This window comes from Apteryx mantelli, chromosome 13 (genome assembly GCF_036417845.1).
Source record: "Apteryx mantelli isolate bAptMan1 chromosome 13, bAptMan1.hap1, whole genome shotgun sequence".
Taxonomy (NCBI): domain Eukaryota; kingdom Metazoa; phylum Chordata; class Aves; order Apterygiformes; family Apterygidae; genus Apteryx; species Apteryx mantelli.
The window spans coordinates 17,700,088-17,726,520 of record NC_089990.1 but is presented as its reverse complement, the minus strand read 5'-3'; the positions used below and the strand labels follow the sequence as shown (position 1 = coordinate 17,726,520).

The 26,433-nt window shown below is 40.2% G+C and overlaps 1 protein-coding gene across 2 annotated transcripts in view; it reads left to right on the top strand.

Annotated features, from left to right (window-relative positions):
- The window catches only part of IL1RAPL2 (interleukin 1 receptor accessory protein like 2), a 405,544-nt gene that overhangs the window by 202,713 nt on the left and 176,398 nt on the right, over positions 1–26,433 (top strand). The window contains exons 3-5 of one of the 2 annotated variants that reach the window (XM_013946318.2): positions 4,605–4,878; positions 19,602–19,788; positions 25,620–25,773. In XM_013946318.2, the coding sequence (XP_013801772.1) occupies positions 4,605–4,878; positions 19,602–19,788; positions 25,620–25,773 (615 nt within the window). The remainder of the gene's footprint in view (positions 1–4,604; positions 4,879–19,601; positions 19,789–25,619; positions 25,774–26,433) is intronic. The other variant, XM_067304228.1, reaches the window with a different exon arrangement.

Here is a 26,433-nt window from a genome sequence, read left to right as displayed (position 1 = left end):
ATTTCAATTTAAAATGAGATTTCAGGTAACAAGGTAGGCAAACATGTTCAACAATCCTGTGGCATAAATTGCTGTAGGTGACAGATCCTTACAAAAATTATTACAAGCAGATTTGCAATGTGAAAATTATTTATATGACAGCAAGCAGAAAGACAAATTACTCAGAGACTATGTACATGCTCTTCTATAACTGCTTATAAATTATTATGGTTCATGTTAAAATGCATCTAGAATCCCCAGACAACTAGATCTATTTAAAATAAGAATAATGGCAAATTACCAGAAAATGGAGGGGGGAGATGCCGGATGATTGCTGCCATGGAAGTACAGTAACTTGCTGCCCGCCAACTCCACCTGTGGTTTGTTTCACAAAGCTGAAACCTTCCTGTTCAGTTCCTCAGGCTGCGGCAGCCTGGGCAGCCGGGACGCTCGGAGACCTGGCGGCTCCGAAGTGCCGCTGGCTGCCCGCGCCCCCGGCCGCGCAGGGGCTCCCTGGGCCGACGGGCCCCGTGCGCCCAGGCTGAGGGGCTCACCGGGGTCTCTCCCCGGCTGCGGGACACGTCGGGGGCTCGCCGCGACCCACGCAGGGCCCTCGCGTGGGAACCCTTTAATCCTCTGGGAAACTGGGTCGCGTTTAGTCCCTGGAGTTGGAGGTTGTTTGACTGGAGCTGGGGGACGGACTGACTGACAGGCGAGCCTCATTTCCTTAGGAAGCCAAGCTAAAAAGGGGATGATATTTTCTATATCCTCTCAATGGTCTAAATTCTAGAGAATATTTCAAATAATTGTCTTTATTGAAAGTGTCTAAAAACCACCCACAATAGAGGGATTTGGTTTGAATGAGCTTTCAAGCAGGCACTTATTAAGGATCAGCTGATTATTGGGTAGCAGAGAATAGATGTATATACATTTATTATATAATAAGTGCCTCTCTTTAATGCCATTATTTTTGTCTCCTTACCACCCTGATTATATTACACATTGAGAGCCAGCCCAATAGCAATGGCAGCAAACTTTGTTCTCCGTAATGGAGTGCTGAACTCCACCGAAGCAGCTCCGGTCCTTTGTGGTGACAGCTCGGAGAATGCTGCGACGGACGAACGCCGTCACTGCGGCGCCCAGCACCCCACCGGCAGCCCCTTCCCGCGAGCCCAGGGAGCCTGACCTACATTTCAGCCTCCACAGCTTCATGCAGGGAAACATTCTCCACCGGGTATTTAACAAGAAAAAAGGAGCAAGGGGAAAAAGGCATCTTCTGTTTGATTAGTCTTTCTTCAATAATTAAGATTTAGTTGAGGTGTCTGCGAGGCTTCTCCCCTCCACAGATGTGGGCAAATGTTACAAAGCCTGTTGCAAATCGTTGCTCCATTCCCCGTTCGTCCTCCTCTCCATCATTTCCACCTCGTGGAGCGCCCCGTGGCGCCCGTTGGCTGCGTGAAGGTGGCCCGCGGGCTGGAGCGGTGGCAAGGCAGCCGGCGCCGTTCCCCTCACTGCGCTCGCAGCACCTGGGCTCCTGCTCCCATCGCTCGCTGCTGCTCTCACCTCCGGTCGGACCCTCCTCGTAGCTGGGTGCAATTAATGGGAGAAATGGGTCTAGCGTCAAACTTCCTTTTCTTTCTTTTCCTCTTTTGAGATGCAGATCTTGAGCCAGGGTCAACCAACAGAGTCTTGTTAACTCCACGCAAGCTGTGGAAACATCGCCAGCCCCGTGGTCTCCCTCTGCCTGCTGGGGGCTGCCACAGACAGATTTTAGCGAGTCTAATGACTTGGCTGTAAATTACCAACTTTATTTAAATGTCTTTCATCCATTCCAGTGTGCTTTATATACTGCAGCAGCTGTAACTTTGAATATGAAGCAATAGAGAAGTATACGCTAGAGGCAAGAGGAAATTTTCAAATGAAAGTATAAGAGGCAGATTGAATGATGCTGAAGGATGTTTAATGTTTGTTTGAGCTGTGCATTGATAAGTTGTTAGATGTCAATGTGGGAGAAATATTTTATTAGAAAGAGCAGTGTTTTCCGTTTCCAAAGCTGGATTTCCATATTAGGTCAATACCGCACTTCATAACTCTTCCTAATAGCTTTTACATTGCGACTGCTCTGTGGCGTACCTGGAAACTGGCACCTTTCCGCTTGACCCGCAGGTCTGCATGTGTATCTCAGGGTCAGGTACTCTTTACTGTCATCTGGCTTTGCTGAACCAGCATTGGTTCGAAAGCCTTTGATAGTATGACATGATTAGATTGATGGAAGATTGACAGAATTAATTAGAGTGGCTGAATTAGTTTGGATCTGAATTCCAGTTCTGGGCACCCCTATTCATATCAGCCTGTGCCTTGGCTTATACCTGTGTGACTCTGCAAAATTACAGCAGAAAAAGGTGCCTTTGAGAGTGTCTGTGTGTCCTGAAGAATAAGGATGAGCAGTCTGGAGAGCTCAGCATTTCCTTTCACATCCCGCGCTGAGGAAACAAGGCTGCAAGCTTTGCAGTGCTTTTAATTGTGAAGCTTAAAGAGCAGAGCTCAAAAAAAGCACAGAGCTTTTGTGAAGAACCCATTGATACCCACTCAATGCAAACGCTTTCAAAGCCACCTATATAAATTCATTTATGATGTCAGAACCATGTTTTGATGTAAAAAATAGATTGGATGGGTTTGTAGGCCTGGGCGATCTGAGTGGTTCTTCCAGCTCTGCTGCTGGTTGCTCATGTCTGTATAACACCATAGCAGAGATAGGTGAATGTAGTATTTGATGTGATCCTAGCAAGAGATTGTTTGAATTACGATGTGCTGATGAAGTATGCCATATGAAATCTGAAGGATGTTATAAACGTGAAAGGGATGCAGTGAAAAAAACTGAGTTGTCCAAACACTTTAATATATGATTTTCAAGTAACAATTAGCCAAACTTGTCCTGTTCTTTGTAGGACTAAGCGATGAGATGAAGAACGCAGAGGAAGAAATGCTGTTGCAGTAATAAAAGGAAGAAAAATCAATAAATTTTTACCAGCCTTTCGTTTTATGTCAATAATAGTTGCAGTTAGAAACAAGAAGCAAAAGTTTTATTTTAAATCAGCAACAAAAGGAGTATGGAAATAAAAATTGAAGTTAGTAGTGAAAAAAAGTGTACATAACTTCGTGTGAATGTTTTGTTGTTGGGGCTCTTTTCTTTGAAGTAAGCAGCCAGTTGGCACAACCAGTAGCAGCGTTTCCGCCTGCCTGCTTGGCCGGTTTGCGTGGCGCCGGGCGAGCTCAGCCGTGCCAAGGGCTTGCACCGGCTCCCTTTGCTCCCCAGCGCCATCCTGACCGTGGATGCAGGAAGCAGAGAGTGCCGAGCACTGGGTTTCCCTTCCTGCCCTGTCACCTCCTGAACCAAAGTGTGTTTGTTTTTCCAAGACAGAAGAGTTTGTATTAGAAATGTAAAGGAAAGTGAGCATTATGAACAAGTTTAAAATATGTCTCTCAGTTACTTGGTTCAAGTGGTCACAGTATGATTAAAGCTGCTGCGCTGCAATGTGGAAATTAGAGCTTTCCATTTACCAAGGCTAGATTTGAAGGATTCAAGAGAAGCCTGAATAAATGGTAGGCACATAATTAAGAGGTAGTACAAGCCACTAAAAAGGACCTGATTTGATCTTCCACCATGAGTACAATTTTGGGTCTGTACATTTGTTTAGGAAGTAAATAAAAATCAGTTAATGAGTGGCTGCTATTGAAGATATATGTGAAATAAAGAGTATATGAGAGCATCTAACATTTAAAATTTGAGAATTCATACTGGAAATGCAGAAGAGGCAGGCTGAACTGTTGTTGGTTGAATCTGAGACAGCTACATCAAGGTTAAAGATGTTCCAATTACATATAGCTGGATATGAGCAATAAATTATACAAAGTACACATTTGATTGAAGATCAAGTGAAGTATAAAACCTTCTAGAGCCAGGAAAAGTGCTTCGAATGTTTTTGCTGAACAGAACATCAAAAGATCCCCTTTCATGTTTGCACTGTTCCTTTATTCAGCTTGATTGCATTGGTAGCATGTTGTAATTGTATCCCATCGTTCATAGTACTTCCCTCTGCAGTTTGAGTAGGGTGTAGCAAAAAGAGCTATGTGGAACTGCTTTGAAAATAAAATGATATATGTCACATCTGATACTGTTTTTTTTATGTAACAGATAATTAGCAGAGGTGAATGGAGAAGTTTTAAGGAATAGAATGAGATCAGATGTCAAAGTACGTTTTCCTCCGGCAAGGAATTAGAGAATTCAAAACCGGTTTATTGGGTCAAGTAGTTAAAGTGAAAACACTTGGATTATTTATTAAAGAGTTAGTGTTTTGGATATGAAAATAATGACTCTCTAAAGAAATGGAATTGAGTAGGCCTAATGTGCTCTATTACTTGCCTGCACATTTTGCATTTACATGTAACTTAAAAAGGTTTATAAAACTCTTTAACTACCAATAGCTGCTTTGAGTTTTTCATATTGTTATAAAATAAAGGTTCTTTTCTTTTAATTATTTGCATTGCATTTCACAGGCTGCCTCTCACTATCTTGAAAAAAAAAATCTGTATCTAATCTTTCTTTATTATTGTTTTGCTTTCAGTTGATGGTTGCATTGACTGGTCAGTGGATCTCAAGACATACATGGCTTTGGCAGGTGAACCAGTCCGAGTGAAATGTGCCCTTTTCTACAGCTATATCAGGACTAATTATAGCATGGCCCAAAGCACAGGTCTTAGGCTTATGTGGTACAAAAACAAAGGAGATTTAGAAGAACCCATTATATTTTCTGAAGTTAGGATGAGCAAGGATGAAGATTCAATATGGTTTCACTCGGTTGAGTTGCAAGACAGTGGTTTCTACACATGTGTCCTAAGGTGGGTATTGTGTTAAAATGTAACTAAGAATGTATAGAATGTTTTGTTTAAAGAACTGTTTAAATTTAGCTCTCAGGATTGAGATATTCTGCCAATTAATATATACTTATTATTTTTTTCCTCATAATTATATTTGTCACATTGATACTGTGTCTTAAAATTATATTTTCCCTAGTAATTATAGTTACCTTTTCCAATAGTTAAAATTAAACATGTGCCTTCACTTCTTTACTTTTTTTTTTATTTAAGACCAACATTAGCAAATTCTCGTTTTGCCATGAACCTTCAGAACTGGATACTTCTTAAACAAATCATTAAGTTTTTTGGTTAAGTAATGCTCTTTTTCATATCCTCTGAGTGACAAATGACAATCATAAATGAGTTTTCAAAGTTGGTAATTTTGTGATTTTTCACCTGGGATGCTTTTCATTGTTGAAAGTTATCCAGGAGTTTAGACACGGTTTGAATGATTCTGATGAGTTTAGGCCATGGGGAATTAGTTGTCTCTGTTTTTTAAGAAATGTTTGATATACAGTTATGATTTGTCATAGCTTTAGGCAGACCTGGCTTAGTAAAGCACTTAAGTGTATGTCTCAAAAGTACGTTGGAACTCTTTCATTCACCTTTAATTAAGCATGTGCTGGAGTTCATTACTTCCATCATGTGGATGTTGAGACCAGCTCTATATCTAACATGAAAGGATAAAAAATGAGAACTCTTTAAAAATGAATGAATAAATACCCCTTAAATGATACAGATTTGAATTAAAGGAGTTTATGGATACTTTATACAATTCAGCATTTGACTATTTAGTTTTGGAGAACAAAGCTTGCCTCCTGCTTACCTGCTCTTCCATACTGAAGTTGTATACAGATTTGATGAATTTAATACCAAATATTTGCAACAAAATAACAGCCCTGTTCAGAGCCCAGAAGCTGCTCAGTCTTCATCTCCGCTAGGTCTTACTGCCTTGTTTCAGCCTGCCTCTAGCCATTCTGGTCCTGAAGACTGCTACTAAAATCAAAGATTTGTGCATTGTGTGGTTGTTTGTGCTGTGGACCAACATCCAAGCTGAATATCAGATGAATCTGCCAAACTTTTAAGTCTCTGAGGTAGCCTTTGAAGTTTATTATGTCCTTATTGGCTGTTCTGTTACAGGTTTGGTGTAATGTGAATTCCATGATTTTGAAATGTTATGGGAAGATAGTGATTTATATGTTTCAGGAGAGCTGCACATTTTTCATAAAAAGTAGCTGTCGTGATAATCAAGTTACTAGGCCAATACGCTTGGAAATTTTTGTGCAAATCCTGTGTGAACAATGAAGAATTGATCTTGGATCAAATTCTGGGACATACTTTTATCTGAGAAATTTCAAAACCCTTTGCTCATTTACATGACAAAGTAGTTTTGGTAACAAATGGGCAATTTCTTAAATAATTCATGCATTCTCCTCATTTTCAGATTAAAACTATATGAAATGCTCTTTGGAAGGCATTACACAGCAATATCATCTTCTCTGTCAGTTATGCGGTTTTGCTGCTTAGCCTAAAACTTTCTTATATAATTACAGATATTTTTGCCTTTTTCAGATTTATGTGGGAGTGCAGAATATTATATATTGTAATGACATGTAAAAGACCACATTTCTTCCTTGAATCTATTTATTTTTTCTTCCAAAAATTTGGTAATGTATCCTTGCTGTTATTGTTTATAAAATTATAGGTGGCTTAAAATAGCTGAGGGAATAGCAATATTAATTTATTTTAATTTCATTAAAATTGGGTTAGATATAATGTTCTGATATATAATCGCACTTCTGTGGTGGACTATCCACACCACTAACTGTGAAATTTCACTGTTATTTATCCAGGTTTTTTTGGTAAACAGATGTTTGCGTTTTAGTCATTAACCAGGATCACCTGCTTTGTGAGAATTAGAAGGTCACAGATGATAGCAGTAATTCGAGAATATGATTTCATTTTCTAGAAACATTGACAATTTCCGTTAGAAATGCTTTATTTTGTAAACTGAATGAATAGAGACTAGTAGAAAGAACTCAATGCAGTGGAAACGAAGAGATGACTGTGTCCATTGGTATGCGACACTGGGTTTAGGACTGCACATGCATAATTGGTTCTTCTGGTTTAGTAGTTGAATGAAAAAAAATTGGGGAGAAAAATGTGTTTGGCTCAAGATAAATTTCAAAATTTTCATTTTTTTCATGCCAAAACAACCCCCAAAATTGTATTTTGCTTCTTTTAGAGAAAATTGAAAGAAATGTAGATGTAAATTGGTGACTTTGTGACTGCTTAAGGAGGATGTGGGAAGCCTTGGCCTGAGGGGTGACACTACCTTGTGTGCCCCTGTGGCCAGGCTGTACAGTAACAACCATTTCGGGTCTCTTGTCTGAAATTTTTACTTGTCTAAGAGAAAGGGAGCAGGGGAGTGAGATGCTTGAACGTGGTGGTGAGAACTCCCATTGGAAGGTAGATCTGCGCTCCCCTCTCTGCCTCAGAAAACATTATTTTCTTTAGGCTAAACAGACTATGTGGGGATGAGAGGTCCCTTTCCCAGAAGAGTTTATGGCTCTTTATGTGCAAGGAAGGATGTAGTCTTGATCTGGGGAGATCTTCTCTGACAGAAGAAAGGAATTGAACACCAAGGGTTTTTACCAAATGCTATATAAAGGATGACATTGGTAATAGCAACACTAATGTTAATTCAGTCTCCCCCAACTTGTTACCTTTTGCCCTAATCAAAACAACTTGGCAAACATGAAAATTGTATTGGGAAAACGGTAATTGCACTTTTCAGTGAATATCCTATTTGCTGAAAAGGTTCTTCAGAGTTCGAATAAAACCACTGGTTTTCAAGAAGCTTGATTTTCTAGCTGCTGCTGGGTGCTTGTAGGGTCATGGCATGAGTGTCTTCGAGGCAGTTTGAAGGAATTTTGCAGAAGGTGCTTGAGAAGGACACCAAGAGCAAGTGAAGGAAAGGCTGATAGGACAGTGATTTAGAGATGAGTAAAAATTAAGTGTGCCAGTGAATTATTTCTTATGCGGAAGTGTCATTTTAGTAGTCATAATGTCTGTTTTGTAAATGAACACATAATATTGAATAAAATTAATACCAGAGTAGCATTTATAAAAGAGGTTGCTTCTTCAGGCAAAAAATTTCTGATGTCATAATTTTAAATGTTGCCTGTTCTTTATTAACCAGTTTTTACATGGGTATGTGTGTATGTAGTGGGGGGAATACACACTGCTTACATTTATTGTTGCATTAAAGCTTACTTCCCTTTTCTCACAATACATTTTGACATTGAGCTGACAGTGAGATGCTTCAACGTGTCTGTGATGTGTTATGGGATCCTGATTCTGCAAAGAATTAAATGAGGGTGAACTTCAGGTATGTTAGGAAATCTGTGTGAATTCCATGGGACTGGATTGTTCACAGATGCCTTTTTTTGTGCCAGATCAGAGATATTACAGTAGCAAGATCCAGTGACATCCAAAAGGGGTTTTGATTGACAGATAGATGTGTGTTTCATTATAGTTGCCAGATAAGTGCTGGGACATTTGTATCACGATTTTATGGTACAATATGCAAATGCTGCATCCTGGAGGCCTCTTTGGAGTACAGTCCCTGGATATGCCATTAATCTTCCAGTGCCCACCAGTGGTACGCTTAGTTAAAATTGTCAACATTTTCATTACAGAGGTTCATTTTTCAGGGATTTTTCACATCAGCACACTGGATTGAAAAGATTTCAGAGATGAGAGCACCAAAACCAAACACGGAAGCTAAAATTGATCTAAATGCATAGGATGGCCTCAAAGTTCTGGGTGTGCAAGAAGTTCAGTTGCCAGATCACGTGTTGCTTTTACTCTCTGAAAAAAATAAGTTTGTTTTTCTGTGTTATGTACCTCAGTGTTTTAGAGAGGGAACAAGAACCGGGCCTACTTAGATCTTCTTACGATGACGAAAGAAGAGAAGGTGACCTGGGGAAGAAATCTCATGAAAGTTTAGCAGCACCTTTGTCGTCAGCAAGGTACTACACCTGAAGTCTTTTCTCCTAACTGGGCCCAGCTCCAAAATAAACTGAACTGCAGTAAATGCTTTACCAGCAAGAGCAGTAAGAATGTGGTAAAAATAGTGCGTATTTGCTCTTAATGAATCCTTGGTGAAATAAAATAATTCAGTTCTCATAATGTGAGTCAGGAGGATAAGAAGTTTGGTCCTGGAGGGGTGCAAAGAAAGGAGAAGGTTCATGTTTGTGGTCCCTAGACTGACTGCCAGACTTAGGCACAGAATGCAGAGCGACAAGGGGGTGAGGGCTCCTTGAATACGTATGAGGAAATAAGCCTGCAGATCTTTAATACCAGCATTTGATGCCAGAGAACCACCAACAAATCAAGTTAGGAAATCTCTTCATCCTTTCTGCCTTACTTTGTCACTATCTGTACAGTTCTTAATGCAGAGCAGCATTGTTATGTGCACGCACAGAAGAATAAAGCTTTCGTCGGGCCATCAGTGAAATATTGCAATATTACTTTCTGAGCAATAATAAAATAGACTGATAGTGGATTTTAAGCCTTCAGGCTTCTGAGTGCCTGTGGAGCACATGATCAGGAAATCAAAATGAGATTCAGACAGCCTAGAGGGGCTGTCAGTAAAACTTCATTTGCAGCATAGCCTTTGTGCTCTTGGTTCAGTGGATGTTAGAAGGAGCTGAAGGACTTGTTTCAAATGCCTACAACCAGGGCTGCGGTATGGGCCAGTCTTCCCAGGAAAAGCTGCATCTATTTTTTCTGACCATTGAAAGTCTGGCTGCCAAACGATAGGAAAGAAAAGTTATTTCAAATCTTTAAGACCAAACAGGAAAGTTGAACTACATCACACTGTGAAAATGCACAGTGTAAGGTCAGTTTCTCTGCAGCTACCTCTTAAATCTCATGGTTCTTACAATATGCATTTTAATATGATCATTCACTTCATTGGTATCAATATCTTCTTGTCGCAGAATGTGTAATGTTCAGGCACTTTGGATTTATCCAGTACTCAACTGTTCATGGCAAAGGTGGCTTTGTATCTTAAATCCCTTTGAAAATGGTGTTGTAATTCCAGTTTAATCATGCAGTATCTCCTTCCATGTACTTCATTGGCAAGTGCTTTTTTCCGCAAACTTACTCTGAAAAGGTATAAAGATCCTTTCTAGTGTCCTAGTGTCCTTGATTATCAGATGTCCGAGAGGAGCGTGTCTGAGTAGCTGCTGGATTGCACATCTCATAGTTAGCTCTCAGGCTTGGAAGATGGAATTTGATTGGCTTTCACTGCTGTAGCATCCCAGGCATGTTGGTAGAAGCCAGGTGGGTTTCCCACTTTTTACAAAGGCATGGGCTCGACATGGCTTAGTCTTCCCAGGCTCTGCTGATCAATGCTATAGGTTCTTTTCCCGCGTTGAAAGTGACAAATTCTGTCTAAACAAAATTTCTGCAATATATAGTAGTCAAGATTTAAATACAGTATTAGAGCAGATACAATATAAAATCAATATGATTCATGATATAATTTAACTTACTGAGATATAATGCTTTGGCATTATCAAAATGGAAGGGAAAGTAGGATCAGAATATTTCTACTTTTCTGTTTAAAATCGTGTAAAAACTGATGGTCCTTCTGCAAATCATTTTGATTATATTGTTTTATTGAGAAAAATCAGTTCTATCTGTTCTTTTGACACCTACACTTACAGAGAGGAGAAAAAAAAAAAGATTTGTTTCTCTTCCCTGGTGGTATGTAGGTTTGTGCTCACTCACCCTCCTTCTCTAAGGCTTTGAAGGGGAAAATATCCATCCTCTGCCTTTCTGAAGGCCAGTGTTTACAGTTGATGAAAGCTGTAGGGACAGTCAGGGCTTCAAGCAGAAATGGCTGTGTTGCTGTGCAGCTGGAGAGCATCAGAGATTCCCTGTTGTGGTGGCATGCACAAGAAGGAGAACACTGAATCCTTGAGTTTTCTTAGTAGTAAGATCACGGCTTTAGGCACCGTTAAGACTGACTGCCGTTATTGCCTAGTCCCAATGGACTGTTGTGTAGTGTGGGTACATGCTGTACCGTGTCATTAACGCTTGGGCTCGGCTTCACTGATTCCTCATGGAAGAAGCGCTTCCTATGGTGGGTTTCATACCGGCCTTGGAAAAGAGGATGCAAAGTGGAGCGACTGCTTCCTTATGCAGCCATCTCTGTCTTCAAGAGCTCTGATGCCGAGATGTCATTCAGCCCTCTCCTTTCCAGCCCATCAGGAAGTTTCGTTCCCCTGCTCTGCCCCAGTGATGGTTGGAGGAGGGCAATGTTCTTACCCTGGTACCGCTCCTGCTGAAACCCACATCAAAAGCCAGCTGCAATGCAGCGTGTCCACTGATGGCATCATACATCCCTCAGGAATGCACAGATGAAAGGCCCAGAGCTTGTACAAGGCTGCCTAAGGAGATCCCTCACACCCAAAGTACAAGGTGACAGAGCCAAAGGGAATTAAATTGTTCTTTGGTGAGTGATCTCCAAGGATAATTTTTTCTTTTCTGGCACTTTAGGTAAGTCACAACCAGGAAGACTCATCTTCAGGACTCCATCGGCTGTCTCCGCAGATCAGCATAGCAGCACTCACGTCGGGGTTTAGTTGTGAGAACATTCTGCTCTTGCCCTATCAGATAATAACAGATCTGTTGTTTTATGTGCTCAATTGCCCATAAACAAACTGGGGGGGCCTTTCTTTCTCTTCTTGCCTATATAAATAGGGCTTGTACACATGAAGAAGAATATACTCCGCAGGCTTTATTCCTTGAGGCAACAAAATCAGGGAGGTTTAGCAATGCAGACAAATCTAATGGGCCTCCTGAATGGAACTTCTGTTTTGCTTGCTAGGTGTCTGATAAAAAAAAAAGCAAGGAGGAGCAGATACACTGATTCACTCACCGCGTGGGCTGGAAGAAACAAAGGAGAATGAAGAAATAAAGGAGGAAAATGTTAAATGGTCTCAGAAACAGGGTATTGCACATAGAAAATTATTGGAAGAGAATTTCTTAATACTTTCCTTGGAGCAGTTGTCCATGAGCCTTAGATTTATGTAATTTGTAATGGGGCTTTTCAGTGAGACAGTATAATTTAACAGTAATATCCAGAGTTCTAATAGAAAATTATTAAAAAATAAATGAAAAGAGCTTAGTCAGTTGAAGTAGCAAACTTCAGGGCAACTTGCTGCCTTCTGATACTTAAGGCTGAGAAAGAAATTTTCCCTCAGAGCAAACTCAGCCAATTACAGGAGTCCTTCAGCTGGAACAGGGTGTGTGAAAGCTGGCAGAGGCCAGCTCTATGAACTCTATGAACTTTGGTGTGATATACTGAGATAGTTTGGTGTTCTTTTGACTTCTGCATTTTTCTATGTTCTATATTTTATTTTCATATACTTACTTGTATTAACTAACATTTTTGGAGGCTTTAAAAAGGACAAGGAGCACTGTTAAACTGCGTGATTCAACTCGAGCTAGGAGTTTTTTCTTCCTTCCCTGATTAGTCCCTCTTGGAATGGTTGTCTGGTGATTTGGTTGTTTTTTGACTGTTTTTGTCCAGATGCAAAGATCAGCAGGACCAGTGCTTGTGTATGTGGAGACAACCAGGAAAAAAATAGCTCCTGCTGCCCCTTCCCATGTGCAAACCAGGCTTGTTCTTGCCTGTTTCAGACTGTTCAGACTGTTTCAGACTGTTTCAAACTCTTCTCAGAGGGAGTTAAGAAACATGGTACTAGAGATTATCCCTGAATTTTCAAACCAGGTCCTTGTTGTCATGGACTGTATCACGGACTGTGCTAGGCACGTTCTGACATTTCTGTGTGGCTTTTCCCTCTTTAACGCAGATGTTAGCTGAAATCCAACTTTGAGTTCAAACTATCTAGGCCTTGGTCAGATAGACCCAACTGTGAGAAATTCTGCCCAACTGCTGGTTCCAAACATATTTTCCGATTTGTCCTAGTATCTGGGAAGCCTGAAGACTCCCTAAAAGGGATAAGCACACAGTGAGGAATACAAGTTTTGCTTTTAAGTGCCTGTGGTGAGAACTATGTTCCTGATGGTTAATCTGAGGAGACATCCCTAGCTACGTTTTTCAAGCTATCATTAATGTGAATCTTTTAAAAGTTATCTTTCAGTGACTTTGCTCAGTTGTTTCTTTTGAATAGTGATGGCATAACCTTTCTTCATTTTAAAACATGGGCTCCAAGGGACATCTAGTGTGTTTTATTCAAGCTGAAATTGTAATTTTGTTTCCAGTGAATCTTGTGTGGCGATTAAATCTTAGGCAGAAAGAAATGCAGTAGGACTAAAAGTTCTTAAAGAATCATGGGTTAGCTCAGCACAAATACTTTTTCTACTTGAACGAATGGGGACTTAAATGGCACCTCCATCTGGATTCACAAAACAAGTCTCTATTAGAGGCTCAGAGAAAGTAATAGTAGTGAAAGAACAGTGGATTTATGAAGTGGTACTGCTTTAGCATCCCACGCTTAATTTTCTGAGATCCTACTTTTGTGATGCTGTTTTCTTTTACTAGTAGGATCTTGAAAGCCAGTCAGACATTAAAGGAAAGATAATGTGGGATTAGGATTTTTTCTCACCATACGTAGGAGTTGGGTTTAGATTTACAGTTGTAAAAGCAAGCAAGCAAGCTACAAGACAGGAGTGTTTGGGGTTGCACCAAGCCCAGGTAACACAGCAGTGGAGGCACAGCCTCACTGTGCTTTGTGGCTTATAGTTCAGTAAGCAGCTGCAGTCATATCAACCATCTGTTGAATTGCTCTTCTTCAGATATTGCCCTTTCATTTGACAAATTGATCAGAAGAAAAGAATGCAGCAGACAGGGTAATCCAAAAATTTTGAATGTAGCTATGATTTTTAACCTCTCAAAATGATCTGTATCATGTGTGAGAGTTTGACCTCTTCCAGACAATGACTAAAAACAGGCAGCAGCAGTAGTCACAGAGGAACCTGAGTGAAACCTGGGCAGATAAGTAATAATTAACTTGTTTGGAGGAAAGATGCTGTGTCTGTGTGATCTGAAACAACACTGATAATAAAATCACTCATTTTTTCTTTAAACAGATCACCCAACCATGACCCCATAGAATGGGGTGAAACAACCTCAGATACTCATGAAACTGCTTGGCAGTGATTATATGAAGTGTGAAATTTAGACTGGAATGAATCTATGAAACTCTTATGAAAGGAGAGGAAAACAACCAACTGCTGGATTGGGTCTGAAAGCTGATAACAGAAGTACATTCCTATAGCAGTTGGCAGTGGATTAATTTCTCTGGACCTTGAAATGGGCAAAGATGATTGGCGTTGTTGTTCCTGTTATATCTTTAATTCAGCACCAGCAAAGATGAATGTAAGGGTTGACTTCTGCATTCCTGCAGTCAGTGTTTCAGTAAGCCAAAGAAAAACTCATTAAAACAAGCAGGCAATGTTTAGGTCAGTTGGGAGAGATCTAAGGCTGAGCTGGGTTTTCCTGAGCACACCTTTGATAAATACTCTTCCCAGCTTTTGGATCTACCATCATGTTGTAGTCTTACAACTTTAATGTAATTAAAGAAATGAACACCTATTGAAAACTGAACCTGCATGCTAGTGAAAACACAAGGGAAAAACACTGCAAATCCTCATGTATAAGTGTGCAGTTCAAATTGTGGGAAGTATGCAGTTCAAATTGTGGGGTGTTTTTCAAACTAGTAGATATAAAATACTCAACCACTTTGCCTCCTCCTTCCTCCTTCTCTTTATAAGAAAGTCAATAAATGGGGGGTGGGAGGGGAGGTTCCTTGCATGCTGGATGCAGAATTCTTTTACTTGGCTCCTCTAACAAACCACCCTTACAGATAGAACCACAAATGACAAAGAAAAAAAGTTTTGTCAGAGTCATGAATCTTTCCTCTCATTTGTTTCAGCCTTAGGGCTGATAAATTGTGTTGAATCCAAAACTAGATGAAAAATTATTTTGGGATTGCAACTTCAATTTCAGATTTCCTTCTTATCCCTTTCTCCGTTTCCTTCTTTTTTCCCCTCTCATCTTTGCTTCGAAGTCAAGCCAAACTCACAATTTTGCTTGATTTTGTTTTGAGACCTGTTAAACTCCCTTGGTTTTGCCTCTCTTTTTCTGTTGGTTTCTGAATTGGTTTCAATTTGTGGTTCAGAGCCAGTTTTAGGTGGCCTGGGGATTACAAATGCCTTGCCACCAGAACAAAGGAAAACTGCTTTTTGAACTGTGGCAAAGCTAAATCCTTCTTCACATATCCACTCCAGAGAGTAGGCCCAGTTTTGCACTAGTCCCTTGAAATAGGGAATTACAAATCTTAGTTTTGGTATGAAAATATAAATTTTTTTCTCTGAACTGCAGAGTGATTCTTTCTTTTCTTCCTTCTTGCTATTCCCCATATGACCACCGCTACCTCTTATAGAAACTGACACCGTTGGAAGTTGACTTTCCTGGAGCATGAATGGTTTGGAACCCTTTCAGAAAAGAAAAATCATTAAAAGACCCACTTTCAAACTCATGGGCTTATTTGCTTTACATGTAGCTTGTCTGCAGTCTGCCAGGTCTTGGTTTGTTTGGGCTGCATGTAGTCACCAGTACTCTCTATTTATGTGCAGCTCTTCTTTCCTATTCCAGTAATGCTGAGATCACTACCACAGACCTTCCAGCATCTTCCCTGTCTACCTGGAAGATATTTCCTTTTTGTTCATTTCCCTCATCAGCTATGATAGCAAATCCAAGTTGCTTAGTTTTGTTGGTCCTGTTGTTCTTTGTGTGTTCCAGCCTCCCTCATTAAATGTGGTCATATAAACCTTTCCTGCCAGTCTCCAAACTGCTGGGAGCAGTGACCTCCCCCTGCCAAGCTCCTTGACCATAGATTGAAAACAAAAGTGAGGCCTCCATTTTATGATTCTGAGTAATAGGCCATTTGTTCGCTCTTAAAAGCAGAAGAGGAAAGCAATGAATGTAGGATTCATGCCAGCCAATGTACACATCCTTACCAAAAAGAAAAAGGATCCATACCACAAACAATTCAAATGCAGCTCATTGAGGAGAGCCCTTGAGGACATGGAGGTCCTGAAAGCCATTGGAAAGGAAGAGCTAGATCAGTCCTAGCGCAGCAGCTGTATGGGCTTCCTAGAGCATCCGGAGATGAGTCTGACCCCAGCGACCTGCGAGGTGGCCTGCGCCATGATTTTCCTGTCTGCTTCCATGGGTGTTACAGAATGCAGTGGTGGCTAGCAACTGCTCTGCTATCCTCTTCCTGACTTCTTACTCAAGCTGTCACCTTCTAGAGATCCTGTTATGCCACAGGTCACGCGAGAGGGGAAGAGGGCCTGTTCCCATGCATCAGTGAAACGAAAGGCGTATATTTCTCCAAATTCCAGTTCAAATTACAAGTTTCTTGCTGTGTAGGAAAATTCATTGTTTCATCTACAAATCCCCACGTAAAATGAATGTAGGGATCCCTCCATGAAGGAGGTGAGTGGTGGATCTCAAATACTCTCGAATGCAAGGCAGGATGACCGTAAGGCAAATACCATGGAAATCGCCTGGTTAAAACACAGAGAGTATATCTTTTTAGGAAGCTCTTTCCACTTCACCTCAACTGATAGAAAAGTGGTAACCATGGGAGTCTCCAAGAAAAGCTAACCACAGACTCACCACCTGTGCAGAGGACTGATTGATGAAATCCATACTGTCTTAGCCAAATTCAAAGAGGAATGGCTCAAGTCTTCTGTAACCAGAGGCTCCCAGGTTTCTGCTTCAAAGCTGAGAAAAACAGTGAGCTTGACCAAACTGCTTTTATCATTTTGCATGTGTCTGAAAGGTAACTGAGTGGATTAAAGGAAGGCTGTGGCTTCAGACAGTAGATTTCATGCAATTGCAGAAGTTACCCTTTTTGAATTGCTAGCAGTACAGCTAATGCAAGTGGCTGGTGAAGGAGCATTCAGAAAGCTTTCAAGTCTCTTGCTGTTGGCTTCATGAGGACTTTCTTCATCATGAACCTGAATGGATTTATTGTCCCGGTCATGGAGTGTGAACAAAAGTGACGGTGCTCGCAAGGCACTTAGTTTTCTCAATTCTACTCAGTTCTAATTGTAACTAATGAAAAGGATACTACATTTTTAGGATGTGGTTCCAGGAAGCATTTTTAAATAGAACTAGCCTCCAGCACTGTTCAAAATACAATCTAAATAATGCAAGATTGTTAGCAGAAAATACAGTGCTATTAAATAACACCGAGTAATGAACAGCTATTCAAAGGCATTATTCTTGGTTGGCCTGGATCATTAGGACTGAGAGCATGTGACCTGATTTGCACTCAGTAATACCCGTAGTCATTCAGGAAAGTTAATAAATAGTAATTGCAGAGCACTATTGACTATGCAGAGTGATTTTATCCATATTTTGTGGATTTTTGGTGCTCTATTACAAAGCACTGATATTTTCCAAATATGCTTGCTTTCTTCCTACAAAAAAGGCTACGCTTTTCAAAAGTGAGTAGTTTGCGGGAAAGTTGACTTGTATTCCCTAAATCACATAAGTATTTCTGAAAAGCCCCCCTAAAATGACTTTTTTAGTCCAAGGAACTTTTGTTTCAGGTACTATAATGTGATTTATGTAGTTTGTGAAGATGTGACTTTTTAATAGGCTCTCAACTGAAGCAGAACATGGCAGAGTGCAAAGAGAGCCTTTCCCGTTGAAGATGGGGGACAGGGAAAATATCCACTGATTTCATTACATTAATGTACACGTGACACTTTGAACAGGAGGGAGTGGGAAGGAGGCGTCTGGCAAATTCAGTCTTTCCTGCAGTATCCACTGAGACTGGCATGCGGTGTTCCCGTGGACAGTGGGAAGGCAAAAGAGTTGATCTAGTGCTAATCTGAAATTTGGCAGGTGACTTCAGCTCTGTAACCTGTCCTGCTCTCCTTGTATCTCTCTGTGCCTCAGTTTTCCTTTTAAAAATGGGAGTAATAGGCCTGCTGTAACACCGCAGAAGGCCATGTCGGGACCTGCATCAGGAACCCAGTGTTTTGCGCGGTTCTGTTGGATTTGTAACTCTGATGATGCTGAAAATTGGAGGTTTCTGAGGATTGCCTCAGAAGCCTCCTCACCTTCTCTTCTACAAATATGTGCTCATGGCTCACCTTTGACAAGAAGCCATTTGTGCCGTGTTTTGTCAGCATTTGTTTAGCATGAAGCTTAGAGTCGTGATGAAGTGTCCCTACAGACCTTTTTATTTTCTTCCTAACTACACTCCCTTGACAGGGTGACATGTTGTTGCTGAAATGATGTATCAGAAAGATTTGTTAGGGAGTATGTTGGGTTTTATTTTCAATTAAAAGCATTGTCATGAGTTTAATTGGAGGGAGTAAGCATCCAGTATCATTAGTGTCTAGGTTTGACTGGCAGATCCTTTTCCAGATGCATGGGGCAATTTTTGTCTGCAGTGGCATCCTCTTACCTCAGCTAAACCTAATTGCAACAGAGCTGCTGCAGAAGAAGCAGTAGCGAAGTGGTAATACCTTCTGCAAGAGCTCGCCTCAACTCCCTTTGATGGGAGAAACCACCCAGCATGTCAGTTTTACTCCAGACTTTTTTGGTTGTAGCACAGTCAATTAAAATGAGAAAATGATGCATGATGGGAGGAAGAGCTTCATTATACTGTCGCTTGTACTTTGTAGTTTGCTTTTAAAGGTCTCTGTTCACCATCACACCTAATGAAGACCAGAAGCTGACAGTTTGGGTTGCAACAATCCTGTGCAAAGTGTAAATGCGTTACAGTAACACCATGACAAATATCAATTTGAGCTTTTATTGTGTCTCTGGTAACTCTGTTAGAGATGTGAGTCTGAGAGGATTTTAATTTAACCCTGTTTTCATGATTGTGAGGCATGGAAGCTGGGTTGATTGTATTTATTATACCCTGATATTGAGAAGACTAAGAAAATCTGGATTTGGACCGCTCACAATAGAGTCTTCTGAATTTAACTCTATCAGGGTTCTCTGGTGATAGAATACATAGTGGTTTTAAGAGCTAAGGGATTATATTTTTCAGTATTTTAAGGCCAAAATGTGTCAGTGTAACCACACAGTCTGACTTCCTGCATATTGTATGCTCTAGGATCGTATTTGGCATTTCCTTCAGAGGGAGGAATTCTTTCTCCATGATGTGCTTTAACGTATAGCACAGGACAGTATAAGCCTTCTTCTCAGTCATGAAGTACTGCATACTGCAGTGACATCTCCTGAAGGTGGGCGAGGAGGAGGGAGAGGAGTGTCTGTAGCATGTATAGGAAGCAGGAGTATGATGAATCAATACATCCTGACCTACACATTAAAGATGGCAATAGGTCTCAGTGCTTGTGGACTTACAAGCTTGTAAGAGCTGCCACGCTGGGTTAGATCTCTTGTCAGCCTACTTACTACAGAGTTCTTCACAGTAAACCAGGAATGAGTCTTTACATCTTCTAGTACTTTGTTGGTGCTGGAAATGCATGATATGACAGTCAGCATTTGAATGTGTCCCCGAAGTGTTCATGAAGATGAGAGCTTAATGAAGAAACTTATGGTGCTGAAAGAAACATGGTAAAAAGGAAGTAAGATAAATGGAAACATCTTTCTGTCCCTGCAGAAACTCAACTTATTGCATGAAGGTGTCCATGTCCTTGACGGTAGCTGAGAATGAATCCGGGCTTTGCTACAACAGCAAGATCAGATATCTGGAAAAATCAGAAGTCACTAAGAGAAAGACAATCTCCTGTCCTGATATTGAGGATTACAAAACAGCCAATCAAGAGCCAGATGTGGTATGGTACAAGGTAACTATCGCTGTGTGATTGCTGTTGTACTGAAACTATAAAAAGCTGCCAGTGCTTTCAGTCAGAGACTTAGAAATGGCCTTTTCTGAGTCTTGAGCAGTTTGTGACTGGTATGGAGGATGCTCTCCCAGTATTATAGAAGTAAACCAAAGTACAGACAAAATTATCCAGCATGGTAATTGGCCAACAGTAATCCATATCAATGAGGTTGTTCTAACTGATGCAGGTTACATGATTCCTCTAACCGTGTTTCCACACCACTATGCACCTGTACCACAGTTTCCACCTTGGTGGGATGTCTGCTTACCTCATACTGTAGGAGAAACAAAGGGAGGGAACCTAAAACAGAGCCAAAGTTGCATCAGCACCACCAAGTTCAGTAGGGCTCCCTAATTAGTTTTTATGAAGTCCATTGGGTAATTTCACCAAGGCCTGCTAATTTTTACTAAAGTCTGCTGGCTAATTTCACAGAGATGCATTTACTTTTGCTGAGGCTCATTGAGTAATTTTACTGAGGTCTGTTAATTTTTACTGAGGTCTGTTAGGTACTTTTATTACTCAGCAGGTAACTGTGCTGGCTGTACCTTCCCCAAGGCCTCTGTGGTACCACACACCACTTTCAGCAGCAGATACAGTGGTGATGTGCCCTAGCTCCACAAGGGGCTAGGAGAATGATTAAAATGCAGGATGTCAGGCAAAACATCAGGTACCAAGACCATAGGAAGGTCTTGCCAAATTTTACTTATCGCCTGGGTCTGAACAGGAGTCTGATGTTTGAAAAGCCCTAGTGTATGAGGAGGTAGGAGGAAACAATGGAGAGGCATAAAAAGATGAGAGCTGGAGAGAACAGCAAATGTTGGGGCAAGAGGAAGAGCTTGATGGGGTTATTGGAAGATGGGGTGCGAATTGCTGGAATAAAGAAATCCGAGAGGATGAGTTTAGGACACACTGGGTTCAGGTAATGAAGGCAATAATGTACAAAGCAGTTAAATCCTAAGTTTTGAGGTCTTCGTTGGGCAACCTTGATAACATTCTTTGAAAATGGTTATTTTTGGTGAAATAAGTAATATGTGCAGAGCTACAGATTTTTTTACTCTTTAGCAGGGTGCATTGGAAAAGAACAATTTTAGAAGTTATTATCTATTTATTTTTTTTTACTGAAATCTCACATGTTCCAGTTTATACTAACAAAACATGTGCCATAACTCACTGTTAGATAAACAAGGTTTTTCTTTTAGCCATTAAAGGTATTTCTCTCAGCATATGGGTAGATATCTTCAGTGTTGTTCATGCATAAAATACATGTATTCAGTTAAGTTTGAAATCTTAAAAAAGAAGGTACTAGGGTTACGCTGTTTCCTGCCTTTTCTATCTATGCATTACTGAACACCACATCACTGAAGATCTCCTCATTCTGCAAGAGCACGCTACAAAAATAATCTGGCAGGAGTAATCTTCTGCTGTCACGGAGTAGAAATCAGTCTAAGGAAAATGCACATACAACCCCACATCAATGGTGCCTTGTGCTGACCAAAAATGGGAAAGGAAAAGTCTTTGTTCCCTAAACCCACATGTTATCTGGGTTACCCACACAGGCTGCGTGACACCAGCCTGGAGTGTGACAGCTGTCATTGCCATGATGAGATTGAGCAGAATTGATATTGTCATTTGATGATAACTGCAAGTCAATCAAAGTCGACAACATTTAGTCTGGCTTGATAATGAAAAGAGACGATAATGGAATAACCTACTACATATACCTCCTTATTCATAATTAATGATAAAGAGCTATCAGTTCAGTTCCTAGATAACACCTGTGCTATCAGACTTGAGTCAAGAAGCTCAGTAATTTGAAATGTCAATAGTAATGTTATGCAGAAGGTATATATGCCAGGTTATCCCGAGAAATCTGTTCCTGGACTGGGGTTTTCAAAAATATTCTAAAGCTTATTATGGTTAATAGAAATTCATCTCTACAAAAAAGCATAAGTTCATTTATAATGAGATAATTACTTGAATTTCAAAATAATATGATGAATACCGTGGTAACCCCTAGAAACCACACTGTGGCACTTAAGACTGTGCTGTGTGAAGCAATGTATATAACAAAAAGCAGGTCCCAGCTCCCAGGGAATACTGTAAGGTGATATTCTGGTTTAGGACGTGACCCTCACGTCCTGAGGCAGGTATGTGTTTCCAGACACAGCACACTGGATCCTCAGTTTTTGAGTGTGACCTATACGTTCAGGTGCCATCAGCCATCTTCCCATGTAAATCTGCTGCAGAGGCATTCAGAGGGCAGTTGCTTCTCGTTATGTTGAATATTTAGTGAAGATCTTTATCCAGTGGGACAGCATAAGTTGTCCAGAATAGGATAGTAGACAAATAAATATGAGGAAGTCCATGGGGTTCCTTCTTTATAACTTTGACTGAAAAGAGAAATCCCTGTGGCCGTGAGAGACCCTGCCAGTCCCCTGATAGTCTGGGAATTTGGACTTATGGCCAATGAACTGCCGTCACACGAGGCATTAACGCGGCAAGCCCACTGGGTGCTGAGCTCAGCCTGCTTCCGGAAGAGTTCTCTGTGTGGAGGGATTAACGAATCAGCGCCAGTAATTGCATCTATTTAGAGGGAGTTAGCTGCAAGTTAAACATGCTCTTAAAATAATTAGGCATGAATAGATTTCTACATGCACACCCAATAGGTAGTGATAAAACATTTGCTATCAGGATTTGTTTTAACAGTAGTGCGGATTTCACTTCTGGCTAGAATTATACTGTATGAAATACCTGGTTTTAAAGATTTCCACAATTAATGCCATTATTATTGTTCACACAGATCCATTAGGCCTGTTAGAACTGTTTTGACAAGAAGAATAAGGATTTTTTTGAAATAAATGTATGTGTCAAGGCAAGATTGAATGAACAGAATTTAAGAGTAAGAGCAGTTTCATGAAAAATCAACTGGCAGTGGAAAAAAAGTGAATTACATCTAGAAAGTAAAGCCTTAATCCATCTCTACCACCTCTTTGCTATTACTGGGTTGAAGGAACAGCTGTGAAAGCTGTCAGAATGGCAGGTGAAGGACAGGTAGTTGTTGTCTACCCTACAAAAACTAGAGTTGTTAAGGTGCTGCCACTTAAAATGTCAAGGAATAGAAAAAGAAGCATGATAATGAACAACCTAGTTATTGAAAAAAAAACCTATTTAAGATGTCTAAGGAAAATAGGCTAGTAAAAGGAAACTTCCAGGTTCTCCCATCAGTTAAACATGGTGCAAAAGCAGAAAAGAACAATAAATTGTTTAAATGAGCAACCATCATATACCTTGGCACTTGCTGGTTTAGGGAAATTAGCAGACCTTTGATAGGAAAATCTAGATTATCTTCAGAATATGAAGACTGTTTTTTTTATTGGTCTTTTTGTTGCTTAAAATAAAAATTGTTACGATTCTTCTCCTTCCTTCTTTTTGGCTTTCAGTTTTGTAGGTTGAACTAGTCTGTGAAAAAACAGGCAGAATTAAACAGGCATTATCAACATGTATTTCGAAAGTCTGTGTAGTCAATAGAAGAAAATTAATTAGCTAAAATTTGAGAGAGAAAGGCTAATAAATCATTTTTAATATGAAATGTTTTAAGAGGACAAGAAAAGAAACAATTAGGAAGTCAGTGATACAATTCCAATAGACCAGTTCTTCACTGTAAAACTACACTATGTGCAAGCATTGTTTTTGTGCTAAATCATTAATCTCTAGGGTAGTAAAGATTTCACCCTCCTTATTAAAAACAAGTAGAATATAAAAAATAAAGTATATAAAAGTGGGGATTTTTAATCTCTTTACTCCCATAGTTTTCAAATTAAATACCAAATATAAAAGTGGTAGCATATAGGGTCTTTCAGTGCTGCGCTGAAAGGATGCACATCTGAAATATGTTTGCTTTGTGTATTTTGGACATTTTCTTCCTTCTAAATTAAGATTGAATAGAACTGCATCGTAGTCTTTGCCCAATGTTCAGGTTTGGTTACTCCAAGCAGGTGGTTGATGCAGTTACATCACACCTTTGAACAGGACTAAAAATTGAGTGCAAATCAGAAAAGGCATAATGGCATTTTCCTGCTCAGGAGCTCTCGAGCCGTGTTAGTCTAATATAGTAACCAAAATAAGTTCTGATTCCTCTTAGCACAGCAGACAGGGATCTGGTTTCTGTTCATTCTCTTGCATCAGTGTTAACTAAAGTTCACGTGCAAGACCCAACTGTGCTTTCCTTACAGCTGTACTTTGGAGTAGGAAAGATAACTGAACACTCAGGGACATGCAAAGGAATTGCACAGTTTCAGTATTCAAAATCTGACCGCATTGTAACTGACTAAAATTTGGCCTATTAGGCAATTTGGTCCTTGTATTTCAGGGGCAAGGCCAAAAGCTTACCGTCCCATCTTTTTTCTTCCTTATTATTATCATTTAATTTAGAAACTGATGTTGTGGATTTGGAACATTTGTGGATTCTGAGGAAAAAATTAAATTTGTGCCATTCTGATCACTCTTACAGAGTATCTATGCGAATCAGCATGCTTTCTTGTTTGGTTGTTTTTTAAGAGAGGGTTTTGTTCTATTTTGTTTGCTCTATTTCCAACCGTGTTGTTGCAGACAAGAACAGAAAATGGGGCATAGGTATGGGTTGACTTTTTACATGAATCTCTGAAATTGTTGAGCTTGCTGTAGCTGATGAAAGATTGTTGCTTGCAGTGTGAGAGCTTTTCTGTGTTGCCACCTGAGAGAGGGAATAGAGCAGAACTTAAAGGTTCTTTGGCCCATAATCGTGTTGCTTTGTGTGCTCTGGGCAGCAGAATTAACCAGAGCCGGCAGAATTGTCAGCAGGACTCCATGTTTGAGAGAAACCATGATTTTCTCTGCAGACTGAACAGACTTGATGTTGAAGTTATTGAGAGACAATACACATATAATCCTAAAGTACGATATTAAAGAGACAGGTGCAAATGTACACGACGTGAGGGAGGGGAGAGCTTCTTGCACTCAGGGTTCACTGTATCATGCACTTTATGGAAGGGTCAAGCAGCTTCAAAAGCTGTTCCAGTAGGACCATAATTCATGAGGATGATCCTAAATTTGCTAAGTAACAGCTGAGGTCTGCCTGGGGAAGTCAGAGAGAGCTGCAGACCATCAGTACCACGTACGCAGTCAGAGGACCCACATGGGAGTGGGATGCTGCAGAGGGCCCAGTAATGGGAAAAGACTGAATCAGAGCTCACACCTCATCAGGTGCCAGAGAAGCCAATGAGGAAACACAGGACCAGAGGAAACCAGACTTCCTGAATTCTCTTGCTCACAAAACTGCTATTATTATTTCTGTTTTTTTCTGTTGGTAAATGGTTCTAGCCTGAAACTTTGTAAAGTTTGCCTTCAGGCTAATTCTTAACAGACATTTTCTATACTTCCTTCAAATAGAAGGTGTATTTTAATGATCTGTCCTAAAGTAAAATAAACATCTTGGCAGTTGTTCATCATAAAAAAGACAAGATACTTCACCATTGCTTCAGGGCACCGCATATGAAACATGGCCCATGTGATACAGTGGGAGCTCTTTTACCTTAAAAACATTTCTGTTTAATTTTACATGCAATAGCTTCAAATTAATCCCAGTTTTAGATCTCCATGCTGTCTGAAATTATATCTGAAATTGAATTGCAGGATATATTGAAAAATATATTGAGATTGTTGTTTACTTGTGTATAGTGCTGAAAATCCGAACAAACTGCACTGTCTTTTGTTGTACAAGCTGGGTAATTTTGGCATTTGATTTTTTTCTGCAGGAATGTAAGCCAAAAATGTGGAGAAGCATTGTAATTCAGAAGGGAAATACTCTCTTAATACAAGAGGTCCAGGAAGAAGATGGAGGAAATTATACCTGTGAACTGAAGTTTGAAGGCAAGGTTATACGAAGAACAACTGAACTGAAGGTTACTGGTAAGAACCTTTGTTGTATGCAAGTAGAAAAAATTGAGTTTTAAATGAAATAAAAGTGGCTTGCACATATCAACAAACGTTTTTGTTAGATATGAGTCCAAACCAAATCCCAAGAGACAAGCAATCCCAAACTGGGGGAAATGTAGATCAGGTTCCTGTAGAATTCCGCTGCAGACCTCTTCTGCTATTTGCTTTGTAGAAAACATGGAAATGCTAGTTATAAAGCAAAAGGTAGAACAGACCTAAGTCCTCCCTATATGGTAGAAGAATTCAGGCCCTGGTTTGGTCCCATCTTCCATGCTAAACTGAGGGAAGGTTGGCTAAACCTTTAAAACAGACTTCTGGTAAGGTTTGTTCCAGAATAAAACACAGCCAGAAGAGTCATCCTGAGTCATTAATTTATTTTTTTGTATGATCGTTCCATATTTTTATCTTTGGTTTAATTTATGATAATCAACTTTTCTAGTCTAGGGGTTGTCCTCAGTGAAGAATGTGGCACAACCTGCTCCTAGAATGAAGCTAGGAACGTTTGACTGTTAGGGGGAAAGCAGTCTGCTTCCCAGGAGGTCATACATAGTACATATGTTTCTGAGTTCATGGAGTATCCACTAATCAACAGTATGTTTCCATCTCCTTTTGTTAGGTAACAGAAACGAATGG